We start from the raw sequence: 15,945 nt of genomic DNA on the forward strand, positions 1-15,945 counted from the left end.
CGACGCAAAGAGGAGCTGAATCTGGAGGGAGGGAGGGAGGGAGGGAGGGAGGGTTTGTCACAGGTGGTATAGTTTGTGAAGAGTGAAGGTGCATCTTAGCATTAATTTCAACTATGTTTACAGTAGTACAAGTTAATACAAATCTTCGATAACCTTATCCCCAAGGCATCTCATTCTGAGCTTCCAGAGCTTTGAGCCTGCAGCAGTAGCGTGTAAATCGTCATTCAGTAAATTCACAGGATGAGGATGAGGATGAGGATGAGGAGATAGGAAGGTGGAGGTGGAGGATGAGGAAGATGAGTCATATCGAGAGAAGATGGAGAAGGACTAGCAGCAGGGAGTGAAACGACCTGGCGAGCTCCTGCTTGAAGGGAAGGATCAGATTCCGAAACAAGCAAACGAATTTCTTCAGACGACCCACGCCCTGTTGCATGTGTAAGTTGACTGCAATTACAGCTGTGAAGTTGTAGACGGAGAGCTGATTAAGGAGGGCAAGAGAAGGAGCAAGAGCAGGAGCAGGGGCAGGGGCAGGGGCAGGGGCAGGGGCAGGGGCAGGGGCAGGGGCAGGGGCAGGAAGGGGGAGGGAAAGTGAAGACAACCACAGTGAAAGCAAGAGGAAGGAGGAGAATGAGAGAGGAAGGGTATGGAGGCAGAGGAAGGGTAAGGAGGGTCCTGGAGAAAGAAAGGGAGGCTGAGAGGGAGAGGTGAAGGTGTGTTCGAGGTGAAAACCTCAGGAGTCTTGGTCCAGGTCTCGAAGCATTCCTCAAAGAGACAGTCCCTGTTGGCGTCGGAGAGCAGCTGGTGGGCAGATCGCCGATCGCCAGTGTTAGTGAGGAACGGGCGGCAGCACTCGGGCCTGAGTCTTTTCAAACATATCAGAGAGTAAGATGCGTATGCGAGCTGACAAGCGAGAGAGATTTTCACCTCATGGCTTCGTCATACTCCCAAGGCCTCACGTGGTGCAAGAAGTGACAAGTTTTCACGACTCTAGAGGAGGCGTAAGCTTATCTCCCCCCACTTCCATTGGCTCCACTTCTTGTTCAACCGTCTCATCAACGTGCTTTTGCCTTCCTTCCTCCTGACTAACCTTCCACTAGCTCCCTCCCCCTCTGCTCCTCTTAGCCCCATCCTCCTCAAGTTCCTTCTGTTCCGCTTCCAGCAGCCTCACCTGCCATGCTCATCCAATTGTCGGCTGGCTGTTGACTTCACGATCATCGACTCGAGGATTTTCCCCGTCTAGCACAGAGAGTGAGGAAGTGTGAAGGAGGGAGGAAGGGGAGAGAAGAGGAGGGAAGAGGAGGGAAGGTACCTTTGGGCAAGATCTTACGAGCCGTTGATAGCGGTAGGCAGGGAGATCGTTGGTTCTGAACAGTTCATCTGCACGATGCTTACGGAGAAACAAACTCGGCGCAAGGTTGTTACTGAAGAGAGCTCCCAAGAATTCTATCTCCGAGTTGGGCAGCTGAGCAAGAGAAGCGATCAGAACGGGAGAGAGTAAAAGGAGAAGGCTCACAAAGTGATCGCTGTGACCAACGCGAGCAAGGACTTCTTCGGGATGCATTTTCAAGAAGGAGGCCAAGCACTGGCTGACCTGTGAAGCTTGGTAAGCAGAAGGGAAAGAGAATCAGGAGGGGAAGGTTTACTTGAACCGACACTCTCTTCTGAGTGAGTGGGTCCCACTCGTACGCATAAAATCTGCGAGGGGTAAGGGCAGGTCAAAGGAGAGCGGCATACCCGATGTAGTCGTTGGAGCTCAAGAAACCTGCAGGAAAAGCGAGGGTGATAAAGCAGCAGCAGGTGAAGATACTAGACCTTCGTTGTCATCCTTGACTAGCTCAAGCACGGACGAATCTTGAGTCGGGACCTCCGGAGAGCTGGGGGGCGAGATTCGTTTGCACTTTCTGTCCGACAAACAAGCAGCAAGTCAGAAGGAGGATCGATAGCTTTACCACTGACATTTGTCGAAGTCCCTCCAGGGCCATCAGCCCTTCGTCGAGCACTTGGCGGATGGCATGAGGAAGGTTGTTGAGGATGCGGAGGAGCCTGCACATCGCTCATGCTAGCTTATGAAACACGCGAGTTCTACCTCGGCAAGCTGTACCCTGACTCCCACACCCGTCGGAAGATGACGTGATGGAGCCGCAGTGATTCTCGCTCACGATGCTGCCCCACGGACTAGTCAGGAGTGGCCACCAGCAGCACGGGTCTTGCTCGTCTCACTTCGCTTGTGTCCGAGAAAGTGATCTTGAGCGCGAACGGCATCGGCCGGTGAACTTGAACGGCTTGAGGTGGAGGCTCTAACAATTCCTGCTGCCCCCAGCCCTGAGGAAGTGTTGCAGGTTCTTCTTCTGCTGTCTTCCTCGTCGCTGCCTTGGCTGACTTGTAGCTCGCCGCGTTGAAGGGAGCTGAGCAGTTTTCTCCTCGCGCTCGTTTGATGCATTGGTCACCTTGAGGCTGATGAGAGGAAGCCGAAGCAACTCAAGACATCTCACAGGGCCTCAACTTGTTGCACTTCAACTTCTTCTGCTTGCAGAAGTCACAAGATCTCTGAGCATCGAGGTCAGCGAGCGTTTCAAGAGAGTCGGCGAGTCACCGGGTTTTGATCCTCCATGCATGTGCCCGGGCATCCACTCCGTACACACGACTGCAAGGGAAAGAAGACGAGCAGGCAACTTCAGGAGCAGCACAAGTAGGAAGGACAAGGAGGACCGAGCATGGTTTGAGATAGTCACACTTGATCTTGCTAGAGCGGCACCGGAGACAAGCTTTCTTCCTGCTTTCAACCATGAGAGGAGGCGTGAAAAGGATGCGACTTGACCGGGGTCTGCTCGCAAATTCTTCAAGCACATGATCGAAGGGATCATCACTCAACATGGCTTCCTGGCAAGAGCGATTAGATAAGAGAATGTCTCCAAGGGTTCAAATCCTCACTTCGAATATCGACCCCGTCATGCCGATAGCATCCGAGGCGAGAGCCGTCAAAAGGCTTCTGCATCAGTCAATCGTTAGGAGAGAAAACTGCTGAGCTGAAGGAAAGGGCGCGGAAGGCAAGGGAGGGGGTTGGAACAAGGCAGAGAAGGAGGGATGGGAAGGAAAGGAGGTGAGATCAAGAAAATAGGGCATGTAGATCTTCACCAATCATCCTGCGAAAGTCACAGTCAGTTTGATTCCAAAACATCGATTTATGCTCTCTCATTATTATGGTTCAATATGAGCCCTGTATCATAAACTCTTACATCATGCTAGTGATAGCGTAAAGACTATCATATCATAATGGAAAGAAAAATAGTATCATATCGTGATTACATTGATGCCAGCTTCCATGATATCGATGCAGTTTCACTCGCACCCTGCGGAAAGATGCGCGTTGGATCTGACTATATCTATCCAATTAAAGCTCGTTTTAATTTCTCATTCACTCCTGACTTTGCAAACAGCTCCCTTCTCGCTCTTTCTACTACACGATTTCATCTTGAAATCCTTTGCATCTACCAAATTGAACATCGTGATCTCAACATAGGACACAAATTCCCTTGAAGCTCTCTTTGCACTATCACATTCACATCTCACTTGTCCTTTCAGTACACTCAGGTGCTGATGCAGAAAACAGCATATGAGCTGTAGAAAATATCCTGATCTCAACAACAATGACCCAAGGATGTCTCTGCTTATTTGCATGTGTAAGAGTGTAAGAAGAGCAATGCAAACGGATCAAAGAATGAGGGCTGAAGGAGTACACGCCACATTCCGTGTTCGGCGAGCTAAGGAAGGGTCTAGAGCGAGCTCCAGGTTGATGTTGGCGGGAAGGCCCAGGAGGCATCAATAAGGGGAGTTGAGCAGCACTGAGATGACCGTCAGAAGCACATTGAGTCAAGATGGAGGTTCAAGATACGAACAGTGAGGTGCGATCAGTGCATGAAGCAGAACAGAAGGCAGGGACCGCCCTACACAAGACAAGAAGCAAGAGAGTGCGCTCATGTGTGATCTGAAGGGTCGATTGAGAAGAGCATGGGGTATCACGCCGAGGAGCAGGAAGGAGCATGCGGCAGCTATGGTGATCTGAGGACCACAAGAGAGGGAGGAGCGAGACAGATGGAGCAAGGCAGCGCGAAGCTTCAGCCATGCAACAGGCGGCACAGCCAGCATGGCAACATCATCTGTGAGCAGACCCGAGCAGACTTCTAGTACCGGGTTCGAGTTGACTAAACTGTTATGTATAAAACTTGACTAAAAAACAAATGTCAGCCAAGTGCCCGGAGGTAAGATATGAAAATAACGGTATTGTAACGTCTGTCCTGGAACCAATCGTTATTTTCTTCGTAACTGTCAAGGCGGATCGCAATGGCCCGCGGCGCGAGGGAGTGAAGAAGGGGGATCATGGTTGTTATCTGATCGCATTTCGGTCATTCTCCTCCTCTCTTCAGCTTCATTCCTTTACCAATCCTCATACCCCTCGATTCATCCTCGAACAGGAGTTCTGGCCCTTGTTTGACCTTCGCCAACTGAGCAGCGCTACCCCTAAGTTTGACTGGCCATCTAGAACATTTCTCAGCTCATGTCGCACAACATAACAGTCAGGTGATGCTCTGCACTTCAATGATAAGAAACTTGACTAGACATCACTGCAGAATCACCCTTCCGGGTGCAGAGGAGCAGACGTTCCAAGAGTGTTATGAGACTTTGCATCCCTCGGATGCGAGCACGAAGGGACTGAGCGCAATGTTAACAAAGCTTGTAATGTTCTGTCCTTGTGCTGGTACATCACATGGCTGTGACACTACTGACTCAGCATGAGCTGCAAGACAAGACTCAGAAGTTCTTGACTGAGAAGATCAACGATGACTCGAATCCATCGACAGCGCATGCGGAAGACGGGTGACTAGATGTGCATATCCTACGATCGCTCTTGACTTGCGCTCGCAGATATGAAGAAGAAGGAGTTGACGACGAGCTACCTTCTCCCTCCAGCGGGCCTCCCAAAAAACGGAACAAGAAGGGAAAATGAACTGACTTGCACCCCCCAATATCCAACCCTTGACTGGAAGAGAGAGAGACAGAGAGGGAGGGAGGGAGGGAGGGACGGAGAGAGAGAGAGAGACAGAGAGACAGAGAGAGAGACAGAGAGAGAGAGCAAGTCCTATGGCCGACCCGGAAGTCTTGAATGAAGTGCAAGAGTTCAACCATGTGTTTCTTTTTTCTCTCCAACACTCTGGAATCGGCCGATTCCCTCAACAAGCTCTTTGGAAATGCACTTGCAACTGAGAAATGAGGACCAGGCAAGAGGGAATAGCATGCACTATGACGGACTCTCTTTCTCTCGTGCGCACTTCCCAAATCAATCAGTGCAGGTATCATCTGCTTCAACGAATGATGGGTTATCTTGGCAAGTGCTACTGGTGGGACACTCGTGCGATCACGTTTCGGTCACTCTTTTTTGCAGTCGTAGGAATCCTCCCTTAAAGGGCAAAGACTGAAAGACTGAGCCTGCAGATCGCGTTTGTTCGCTCAGATGAGGAAGGAAAAGCAGTAGCGAGCTAGATTCAAATAGTCAAAGACCCGCAGACGAGTGTTGCGACACATCGCGCACTTCTTGATAGCGATACAGCGAAATCACCCCGATGGTTGTGGCTGAATGAGTTTGATACTGGCAGCCTGATGAACATTCTGTATCATCATCCCACTAATTCAACTAAACCTGCTCTCGCACTTCCTTTCCTCGAAATAGTTCTGAAAACATCATCATCTGTATGCTCCTCTGTTCTACCTACATACAATCTCGTGTCTTGTGATTATCAATCGATACATTGACCACCATCTTACCATGGGTAAGGAAACTATGGAAATGTTTGTTGAAACATGCGAGAACTATTCAACCCTGCATCCCTGCTCTCCGTCCGTCCGTCCGTCCGTCCGCCCGTCCGTCCGTCCGTCCCTCTGCTCTGCTCCCTCTCTCCCTCTCCATCTCTCTCTCCCTCCCTCCCTCCCTCCCTCCCTCCCTCCTGCTTGCCAACATCTTTCTCCTTCCCGCCCTCTCCCTTGCTGTTTTCCCGCCTTTGTATACTTGATTTTTTTTTTGCTTGACCGCAATGTCGGACTTGGACGCGCGGGTGGAGAAGATGCTGCAGCGTCACAGAGGGTGGGAGGAGGAGGAGGGAGGAGGAGGAGACAAGCGGGAGGCGAGGGGCTACCAGCTCCCTGCCATCGGGGGGCTCGTGGTATGGCCTGCCGAAGAATCAGATATGGACGCTAACGGAGGAGGCACAAGGTCGGTCAAAGGATCAGAGTCAGGAGGAGCAGAAGTGGAAAGGACAAGAGGAGCAGGTGAGGACAAGCCCGCAGAAGAGTTAGAGCGTATGCCAGCTCAAAGCCCAGAGCGAGGGCGAGCAGGAGCTGCGTTCCCCGACTCTGCCGACAGTCAAGGCACCGCGAGTATGAGCAGGTGGGAGCACCAGATCGCTTCGCTCAGACAAGCTTCTTCTGCAACGATCCTCGCGCTGGAGGAGAGGCTGAAAGGACTGCAGAATCAGCTGGCATACGAGGAGCAGACTAGGTGGTCGAGCAGGCGATGCTTTCGTGTCATCACTGATGCCCTCCCAGGAAGAAGTGGAGCGAGCACGCGAATGATCTTCAGAAGCAGCTGCACCGAGCAAGGCGCGATGCTTCTGAGCTGATCGTGCAGCAGCGCAAGGCTATCATGTACCTGACCGAAGATCGCACTCGTCTTCACTCCCTGATCTCAGATATGTGAGTCCCCGACCTGACGAGATCAGCTCTGACTCCTCCCCTCGCAGGCAGAAGGAAAACCGCGCGCTGAGGCAGCAGGTGAGAGCATACATGAGCCAGGCTGTCGGAGAGCAAGAAGCAGTGACGGGCTGCATCACCTGGATGGTAGATGGAGACTCGGGAGGTCGGGACGCAACAGCGATTCCGCTGATCCACTCTCGCTACGTGGACCAGACAGCCAAGGACGAGAGTCGCTGGTTGGAAGGGAGACTGTGGAAAACTCCCCCTGCTAATGCGTTTGGAGATTTCATATCCATCGAGGAGGACAGCCCGAACAACTCTTTCTTTACTCCGAGCTCTTCTCCAAGGATAGAAGGCGCAGTGCCGGAAAAAATGGTGGAAGGGCGCTCGGAGTCCAATGAGTCGGAGTCGGCGGATCCCTCCAGCCTCCCCCCCGGTGCTCAGGCTCTTCATGCTAACTTCAGCCCCGATCAGTGTCGCACTGGCTTCAGCAACTCTTCGTCACCTGAGGACTGGTGATCGTCAACTCAGTGATCAGCAATAAAGCCCAACAATAGCGCTCTCTTTCTGCGAATTGCTGGAACCTGTCAGCTCCAACTACTAGGTGCATGGTTCACACCCTCAGCAGGATCGTCAAGCCTTCTCCTCTTCACGCTCTCCGTGTCGTCGTCCGTGCACTTGCTGTGTGCATTGATGCAGCGATGGCATGGCCTCCCGTCCTCGCACTTCTGCTTCTTCTGGCGGTATGACACACAAGCTTGCTGGTTGCGTTTGTTGTTCTTCACAAATCTGTACGCTTCAAACTAAGTGATGGCTGTACGTCCAGAGTAGTCGCAACGAGGAGCGGCAGTGCTGCTGCTGTCCCTTCCTCCTCTGCCTCACACGCTGGTACCGACGTAGACTCGAACTCAGCGAGCTCGTCGTTGCTGCTCGCCTCCAGGTCTGCGAAGTCTATGAACGAGGCGAGGTCATGGGGCTCAACGACGATCTGAGAGATGGCGTCGTCGAGGGAGGAGGCGGAGAGGTTGGACTTGGTGTCGACAGAAGGCATGCAGTCACCAGGAGGGAGGAGGGTAGGGAGGAGCAGATCAAGGAGGAGAGGAAGCCGGTGACAGGGGGGCAGGCGAGCATTGGAGGCTGCAGGCGGGGGTGATCACTACCAAACACAGTACCCTACTACCCCATTCCCGTTTTCGGGCGGAAGCTTCGCTTTCAAGACCGCATCAGTTGGTGTGAAAGTTACCGGGTCTGAACCGAACTTCCTCTGAAACAGGAAGCAATTGCTGAGCGCAGAAGGGACCTTAGCAATTGCAGAAGGGACAACTCTGATGAGCGCAATAAGACCGGCTGCTATGCTGCCTGATACGCTCCCAACAAGCCGTAGGGTAGATCACAAGGTGAGCTCCTGAATCAGTAGTTCTGATTCGGACAATCGAACGATGTACGGAACAACGAAGTAGCACTTTGGTGGAGAGGAAAGGACTGAAGCGATGAAGGAATGAAGGGAATTCTGGAGATGATGAAGAGCAAAAGGAAGGGGAGTAAGGAAAGGTTTATTCCGGATTTGATGACAAAGGAAGAACAGTTCTAGATCATCCTTGGTATAACACGTATAGACGGTTGGTAGGAGCACGAGCGATGACGTCTGCTGCTCATGACAAACGGATGGTGACATGACCTGATGACAGGGGTTGCTCTGTTCGATTAGTGGGGGTCCCAGGGGTCCATACGAGACACGATAGGGTCCATTATAATTGCTCAGCAGTCACGTTACTCTCGGCATCATTTTTTTTTTACGTACAAATGCTTCAGTTCCCTATCCAGGCAAAATGCGGGGGTCCTATCATGTAGGAGGGTGGGACCCACCGGTATTTTGACCTAGCATAACGGGGTAGGCAGCATATGCCGGTTTGCCGAACTTGCCAGTTGTGACCGTCCGATCGCCAACCGTTGAACTGGCAGATCCGTCGGCCGGTCCCCGAGCTTGAAAGGGTCAACTCACGGTCACGCGGGTCAACTTGGAAGCAACAAGGCTGACCGCCATTATTGGATGCAGATTGGCTTCGTGTAAGGCCTTGTGACAGGCCACGAGGCGGGCTCGATATAGTCGCACGTGGCGGGTTGCCTGGTGCCTTCGGAAGCGATGCATTATTGAAACTGAGTATATCCAAAAGTCGAGGTTTCGGAAAATATGTTTTTTTCGATGGATATGCAGTGGGGGGATAAAAAAATAGTCCTCAGGATCATCAGGCGAGGAGTGGGGAGAGGAGGAGAGGAGAGACGAGGAGAGGAGAAGAGAGCGACAGACTCGAGACAAAAAGGGCTTATTTCACTCCCAAGCAGTCAGGAGATACACGGAAGAGTAGGGTGCGCTTCAAGATATGTTGGAAGAAGAACACAGTAGCAGCAAGAAGCACGTCTCTTCGTCACATTGTTTGCTCAAAATCGCTCCAAGGAAGTGGTGGTTGTACTTGTTGTTAGTAGCGGAAGCAGCAATAGGGAGCATGTGTCTACAAGAGAACCATAATCGATGAGTGCCTTTTGTCCACTCACAGCCGCTGATTCTCACGGACTTTCACTGCATAGGTTTGACTGGGCAGGCTGAAGGACCGTAACGAAAGGTCCGCCCCTGACTTGCTCAGCTTCCGACGCCCTGGCATGGAGGGGCATCCGTCAGATACCCTGACGAGTCACGAGGGTCAAGCTTCACGCGGAGAGGAGGGGCAGAGCCCTGCTCTGCCAACTTACGCCCCCCCGCGACCAGAAACACTCGTCGATGCCATTGAGAACATCTTCTCTACAGCAGAGGATGAGGACGCCAAGTTGGGAGCTGGCGCTCATGCTGTCGACCCCTTCCTCGAGGACTTTCACTCCTCCAAGTGCACCATAGCCAGCAGAGAGTTGGAGTTGGTGCCGGCAGCCCTCACGGAGGACATGGCAGGAGACGAAGGCAGGAGCTTGCACCGATGCTCAGGCGCACTGGTGGCGAGCATGACTCGAAAGAAGGGGGACGTGGGGGGGCACGGTAGAGCATGTTCGTCAAAGGATGCAGCAGCAGTAAGGGAGGCGAAGTCAAAGAGGGTGAGGAGGCAGTGGACGAGTGTGGAGCACGGGACGTTTGTGGAGATGTTCGAGAAGCTGCGAGACAAGAGTTTGACTGATGATCCTCCTCTTGGACTAGGTGCTGGAGTGGCAGAAACAATCTCCCTGGTGCTGAAAACTCGCACACCAGCCCAAGTGCGTTCACATGCGCAGAAGTACTTCACGAAGATCCGCAAAGAGAAGGAGAAGAAGCAGGAGGGAGGCAACTGTGATAATGACGACGACGACGACGACGACGACGACGACGAGATGGAGGAGCAGGGGATCGAAGAGAGGGCTAAAGATAAGGGAGGGAGAGGAGGGAAGGGAGGACATCAGCGCAGTGGTCGACCGGCTGCTTGAAGGGAAGCGAGACAGTGAAGGGCAGAGAAGCATGTTGGTCGTGTTGCGATGTGAGTTCCTTCTCTGAGGAGAGTGGAATTTTCGTCTTCACATCGTCACAAGGTCGACAAAGACTCAGAGGTTTACTCGCTGAGATGTAGAGGAATGAAGAACTCAGTTCTAGTCTCCCTCGTTCTCCTCCTCCTCCTCCTCCTCCCTCACTCCGAGCCCAGAAGCTCCTGGTCCATGCTCAATCGGCTCTTCCCCGCGCTTTGCGTTTCAGGGAGAAACGTCACGAGAGCATCTAGAGCTCCTCTCTCCCTACATCTTCTCGGCAGTCTCCAGCTGCGCCCCAGCACATGGAGCACGTGCTGTAGCTGGAAACTGCCTACGAAGATCCTGCCCACACTTTCAGCTGGAGGAAAGCAGGAGAGCATATCTTACAGGTCATCGAGGCCGTGCCCAGCTTGGTGAAGGCCTCCTTGGGCGCGAGCTTGTAGTACTTGTCGACGAGGCTCTGCCGATGGCACTTGACCGTCACCGTCAGGAGGCCCAAGTGGAGACGAACCTGATCCACGTTGACGCCGTATGGATCTTTGAAGAGCTCGTGGAGCTGCAGACAAGTAAGCCGGAAAAGAAGAAAAGGCAAGAGGATGACGCGATGATGCTTCAGACGACTATGACCACGGCCAAAATGATAATGTAATATTGATATGATGGTGATGGTGGTGATGGTGATGATCATGGGATGATGATCATGGGGGATGATGATGATGATGATTAGGAGGAGGGAGAAGGGAGGAGGAGGAGGAACTTCGGAAGCCTTGAAGATATGGAGGAGGAGGCCCCCGAGGATCAGGAGGAGGAGGAACTTCGGAAACGAGGAGAAGAAGATTTGACCTCTTGCACAAGAGAGAAGTCTTCTTTTTCAGCTTGCTTGTACGCCTGCAGGCTTCAAGGCTTGTACGCCCTTGCCAGGCTTGTACGCCGGCCCGGTATCAGACGGACATGGCGGACTCCGAGCCTCGGCGGGGCTAGGCCTGGCCGGGCCCAAGCCCGGCGGTGCCGCCGGCCGCTGGCCTTGCTCGGAACTTGCCTTCCGAACCGCCCCGGGGACGGTCGTGACCTTCTGATCGCCAACTGGCAGATCCGTCGGAGCCAGCCGGTCCGAGCCTCGAAGTGGACTTGAACTTGTAAGGGTCAACTCACGCGGGTCAACTCGGCAGCAACAAGGCTGACCGTCATTATTGGCTTCGTGTAAGGCCTTGTGACAGGCCACGAGGCGGGCTCGATATAGTCGCACGTGTTTTTAAAAGGAGATATACCCGTAGGGCCCGCTGAAAGGTCGTTGCTGAGGCGGGTTGCCTGGTGCCTTCGGAAATGAGTCTGAAGCGATGCATTATTGAAACTGAGTATATCCAAAAGTCGAGGTTTCGGAAAATATGTTTTTTTCGATGGATATGCAGTGGAGGGGATAAAAAAATAGTCCTCAGGATCAGGCGAGAAGTGGGGAGAGGAGGAGAGGGGAGGAGAGGAGAAGAGACATCAGGGGAGAGAAGTGGCTCAGAAGCAGGACGTGGAGTCAGAGAAGGAGAGGACAGAAGAGGAGATGAGACATCAGGGGAGAGAAGAGAAGAGGAGAGGAGAGACGAGGAGAGGAGAGGAGAGCGACAGACTCGAGACAAAAAGGGCTTATTTCACTCCCAAGCAGTCAGGAGATACACGGAAGAGTAGGGTGCGCTTCAAGATATGTTGGAAGAAGAACACAGTAGCAGCAAGAAGCACGTCTCTTCGTCACATTGTTTGCTCAAAATCGCTCCAAGGAAGTGGTGGTTGTACTTGTTGTTAGCAGAGGAGGCAGCAATAGGGAGCATGTGTCTACAAGAGAACCATAATCGATGAGTGCCTTTTGTCCACTCACAGCCGCTGATTCTCACGGACTTTCACTGCATAGGTTTGACTGGGCAGGCTGAAGGACCGTAACGAAAGGTCCGCCCCTGACTTGCTCAGCTTCCGACGCCCTGGCATGGAGGGGCATCCGTCAGATACCCTGACGAGTCACGAGGGTCAAGCTTCACGCGGAGAGGAGGGGCAGAGCCCTGCTCTGCCAACTTACGCCCCCCCGCGACCAGAAACACTCGTCGATGCCATTGAGAACATCTTCTCTACAGCAGAGGATGAGGACGCCAAGTTGGGAGCTGGCGCTCATGCTGTCGACCCCTTCCTCGAGGACTTTCACTCCTCCAAGTGCACCATAGCCAGCAGAGAGTTGGAGTTGGTGCCGGCAGCCCTCACGGAGGACATGGCAGGAGACGAAGGCAGGAGCTTGCACCGATGCTCAGGCGCACTGGTGGCGAGCATGACTCGAAAGAAGGGGGACGTGGGGGGGCACGGTAGAGCATGTTCGTCAAAGGATGCAGCAGCAGTAAGGGAGGCGAAGTCAAAGAGGGTGAGGAGGCAGTGGACGAGTGTGGAGCACGGGACGTTTGTGGAGATGTTCGAGAAGCTGCGAGACAAGAGTTTGACTGATGATCCTCCTCTTGGACTAGGTGCTGGAGTGGCAGAAACAATCTCCCTGGTGCTGAAAACTCGCACACCAGCCCAAGTGCGTTCACATGCGCAGAAGTACTTCACGAAGATCCGCAAAGAGAAGGAGAAGAAGCAGGAGGGAGGCAACTGTGATAATGACGACGACGACGACGACGACGACGACGAGATGGAGGAGCAGGGGATCGAAGAGAGGGCTAAAGATAAGGGAGGGAGAGGAGGGAAGGGAGGACATCAGCGCAGTGGTCGACCGGCTGCTTGAAGGGAAGCGAGACAGTGAAGGGCAGAGAAGCATGTTGGTCGTGTTGCGATGTGAGTTCCTTCTCTGAGGAGAGTGGAATTTTCGTCTTCACATCGTCACAAGGTCGACAAAGACTCAGAGGTTTACTCGCTGAGATGTAGAGGAATGAAGAACTCAGTTCTAGTCTCCCTCGTTCTCCTCCTCCTCCTCCTCCCTTTCTCCGAGCCCAGAAGCTCCTGGTCCATGCTCAATCGGCTCTTCCCCGCGCTTTGCGTTTCAGGGAGAAACGTCACGAGAGCATCTAGAGCTCCTCTCTCCCTACATCTTCTCGGCAGTCTCCAGCTGCGCCCCAGCACATGGAGCACGTGCTGTAGCTGGAAACTGCCTACGAAGATCCTGCCCACACTTTCAGCTGGAGGAAAGCAGGAGAGCATATCTTACAGGTCATCGAGGCCGTGCCCAGCTTGGTGAAGGCCTCCTTGGGCGCGAGCTTGTAGTACTTGTCGACGAGGCTCTGCCGATGGCACTTGACCGTCACCGTCAGGAGGCCCAAGTGGAGACGAACCTGATCCACGTTGACGCCGTATGGATCTTTGAAGAGCTCGTGGAGCTGCAGACAAGTAAGCCGGAAAAGAAGAAAAGGCAAGAGGATGACGCGATGATGCTTCAGACGACTATGACCACGGCCAAAATGATAATGTAATATTGATATGATGGTGATGGTGGTGATGGTGATGATCATGGGATGATGATCATGGGGGATGATGATGATGATGATTAGGAGGAGGGAGAAGGGAGGAGGAGGAGGAACTTCGGAAGCCTTGAAGATATGGAGGAGGAGGCCCCCGAGGATCAGGAGGAGGAGGAACTTCGGAAACGAGGAGAAGAAGATTTGACCTCTTGCACAAGAGAGAAGTCTTCTTTTTCAGCTTGCTTGTACGCCTGCAGGCTTCAAGGCTTGTACGCCCTTGCCAGGCTTGTACGCCGGCCCGGTATCAGACGGACATGGCGGACTCCGAGCCTCGGCGGGGCTAGGCCTGGCCGGGCCCAAGCCCGGCGGTGCCGCCGGCCGCTGGCCTTGCTCGGAACTTGCCTTCCGAACCGCCCCGGGGACGGTCGTGACCTTCTGATCGCCAACTGGCAGATCCGTCGGAGCCAGCCGGTCCGAGCCTCGAAGTGGACTTGAACTTGTAAGGGTCAACTCACGCGGGTCAACTTGGCAGCAACAAGGCTGACCGTCATTATTGGCTTCGTGTAAGGCCTTGTGACAGGCCACGAGGCGGGCTCGATATAGTCGCACGTGTTTTTAAAAGGAGATATACCCGTAGGGCCCGCTGAAAGGTCGTTGCTGAGGCGGGTTGCCTGGTGCCTTCGGAAATGAGTCTGAAGCGATGCATTATTGAAACTGAGTATATCCAAAAGTCGAGGTTTCGGAAAATATGTTTTTTTCGATGGATATGCAGTGGAGGGGATAAAAAAATAGTCCTCAGGATCAGGCGAGAAGTGGGGAGAGGAGGAGAGGGGAGGAGAGGAGAAGAGACATCAGGGGAGAGAAGTGGCTCAGAAGCAGGACGTGGAGTCAGAGAAGGAGAGGACAGAAGAGGAGATGAGACATCAGGGGAGAGAAGAGAAGAGGAGAGGAGAGACGAGGAGAGGAGAGGAGAGCGACAGACTCGAGACAAAAAGGGCTTATTTCACTCCCAAGCAGTCAGGAGATACACGGAAGAGTAGGGTGCGCTTCAAGATATGTTGGAAGAAGAACACAGTAGCAGCAAGAAGCACGTCTCTTCGTCACATTGTTTGCTCAAAATCGCTCCAAGGAAGTGGTGGTTGTACTTGTTGTTAGCAGAGGAGGCAGCAATAGGGAGCATGTGTCTACAAGAGAACCATAATCGATGAGTGCCTTTTGTCCACTCACAGCCGCTGATTCTCACGGACTTTCACTGCATAGGTTTGACTGGGCAGGCTGAAGGACCGTAACGAAAGGTCCGCCCCTGACTTGCTCAGCTTCCGACGCCCTGGCATGGAGGGGCATCCGTCAGATACCCTGACGAGTCACGAGGGTCAAGCTTCACGCGGAGAGGAGGGGCAGAGCCCTGCTCTGCCAACTTACGCCCCCCCGCGACCAGAAACACTCGTCGATGCCATTGAGAACATCTTCTCTACAGCAGAGGATGAGGACGCCAAGTTGGGAGCTGGCGCTCATGCTGTCGACCCCTTCCTCGAGGACTTTCACTCCTCCAAGTGCACCATAGCCAGCAGAGAGTTGGAGTTGGTGCCGGCAGCCCTCACGGAGGACATGGCAGGAGACGAAGGCAGGAGCTTGCACCGATGCTCAGGCGCACTGGTGGCGAGCATGACTCGAAAGAAGGGGGACGTGGGGGGGCACGGTAGAGCATGTTCGTCAAAGGATGCAGCAGCAGTAAGGGAGGCGAAGTCAAAGAGGGTGAGGAGGCAGTGGACGAGTGTGGAGCACGGGACGTTTGTGGAGATGTTCGAGAAGCTGCGAGACAAGAGTTTGACTGATGATCCTCCTCTTGGACTAGGTGCTGGAGTGGCAGAAACAATCTCCCTGGTGCTGAAAACTCGCACACCAGCCCAAGTGCGTTCACATGCGCAGAAGTACTTCACGAAGATCCGCAAAGAGAAGGAGAAGAAGCAGAAGGGAGGCAACTGTAATGACGACGACGACGACGACGATGACGACGACGACGACGAGATGGAGGAGGAGGGGATCGACGAGAGGATAGATAAGGGAGGGAGAGGAGGGAAGGGAGGACATCAGCGCAGTGGTCGACCGGCTGCTTGAAGGGAAGCGAGACAGTGAAGGGCAGAGAAGCATGTTGGTCGTGTTGCGATGTGAGTTCCTTCTCTGAGGAGAGTGGAATTTTCGTCTTCACATCGTCACAAGGTCGACAAAGACTCAGAGGTTTACTCGCTGAGATGTAGAGGGATGAAGAACTCAGGTCTAGTCTCCCTCGTTCTCCTCC

At 53.4% G+C, this 15,945-nt stretch overlaps 7 protein-coding genes across 7 annotated transcripts in view; 4 read left to right on the top strand and 3 right to left on the bottom strand.

Annotated features, from left to right (window-relative positions):
- Positions 1–154: 154 nt before the first annotated feature.
- On the bottom strand, positions 155–3,241 carry GUITHDRAFT_111004 (hypothetical protein; the record flags this gene model as incomplete). The annotated part of the gene is made up of 19 exons (XM_005829879.1): positions 155–197; positions 351–424; positions 730–856; positions 925–987; positions 1,169–1,236; positions 1,328–1,462; positions 1,514–1,591; positions 1,644–1,695; positions 1,735–1,762; positions 1,813–1,901; positions 1,957–2,043; positions 2,087–2,163; positions 2,221–2,447; positions 2,493–2,547; positions 2,594–2,644; positions 2,710–2,773; positions 2,819–2,880; positions 2,932–2,989; positions 3,237–3,241. 19 exons carry the CDS (start codon positions 3,239–3,241, stop codon positions 155–157), a joined length of 1,443 nt encoding a protein of 480 aa, XP_005829936.1.
- Positions 3,242–4,555: 1,314 nt separating this feature from the next.
- On the top strand, positions 4,556–5,005 carry GUITHDRAFT_111005 (hypothetical protein; the record flags this gene model as incomplete). The annotated part of the gene is made up of 4 exons (XM_005829880.1): positions 4,556–4,578; positions 4,629–4,734; positions 4,790–4,875; positions 4,924–5,005. 4 exons carry the CDS (start codon positions 4,556–4,558, stop codon positions 5,003–5,005), a joined length of 297 nt encoding a protein of 98 aa, XP_005829937.1.
- Positions 5,006–6,353: 1,348 nt separating this feature from the next.
- On the top strand, positions 6,354–7,263 carry GUITHDRAFT_111006 (hypothetical protein; the record flags this gene model as incomplete). The annotated part of the gene is made up of 3 exons (XM_005829881.1): positions 6,354–6,550; positions 6,598–6,744; positions 6,792–7,263. The coding sequence occupies 3 exons, from the start codon at positions 6,354–6,356 to the stop codon at positions 7,261–7,263; spliced, it is 816 nt and encodes a 271-aa protein (XP_005829938.1).
- An 8-nt stretch (positions 7,264–7,271) lies between these two features.
- Positions 7,272–7,795, bottom strand: GUITHDRAFT_111007 (hypothetical protein; the record flags this gene model as incomplete). The annotated part of the gene is made up of 3 exons (XM_005829882.1): positions 7,272–7,321; positions 7,364–7,533; positions 7,629–7,795. 3 exons carry the CDS (start codon positions 7,793–7,795, stop codon positions 7,272–7,274), a joined length of 387 nt encoding a protein of 128 aa, XP_005829939.1.
- Positions 7,796–9,402: 1,607 nt separating this feature from the next.
- GUITHDRAFT_111008 (hypothetical protein) lies at positions 9,403–10,188 on the top strand (the record flags this gene model as incomplete). The annotated part of the gene is made up of 1 exon (XM_005829883.1): positions 9,403–10,188. One exon carries the CDS (start codon positions 9,403–9,405, stop codon positions 10,186–10,188), a length of 786 nt encoding a protein of 261 aa, XP_005829940.1.
- Positions 10,189–12,193: 2,005 nt separating this feature from the next.
- Positions 12,194–12,976, top strand: GUITHDRAFT_111009 (hypothetical protein; the record flags this gene model as incomplete). The annotated part of the gene is made up of 1 exon (XM_005829884.1): positions 12,194–12,976. The coding sequence occupies one exon, from the start codon at positions 12,194–12,196 to the stop codon at positions 12,974–12,976; it is 783 nt and encodes a 260-aa protein (XP_005829941.1).
- Positions 12,977–13,081: 105 nt separating this feature from the next.
- GUITHDRAFT_95515 (hypothetical protein) overlaps positions 13,082–15,945 on the bottom strand; it is a 5,978-nt gene continuing 3,114 nt past the window's right edge. The window contains exon 11 of the mRNA XM_005829885.1: positions 13,082–13,340. Within this exon, the coding sequence (XP_005829942.1) occupies positions 13,257–13,340 (84 nt within the window). The 3' untranslated portion in view covers positions 13,082–13,256. The remainder of the gene's footprint in view (positions 13,341–15,945) is intronic.

Source organism: Guillardia theta (genome assembly GCF_000315625.1).
Source record: "Guillardia theta CCMP2712 unplaced genomic scaffold GUITHscaffold_49, whole genome shotgun sequence".
Taxonomy (NCBI): Eukaryota; class Cryptophyceae; order Pyrenomonadales; family Geminigeraceae; genus Guillardia; species Guillardia theta.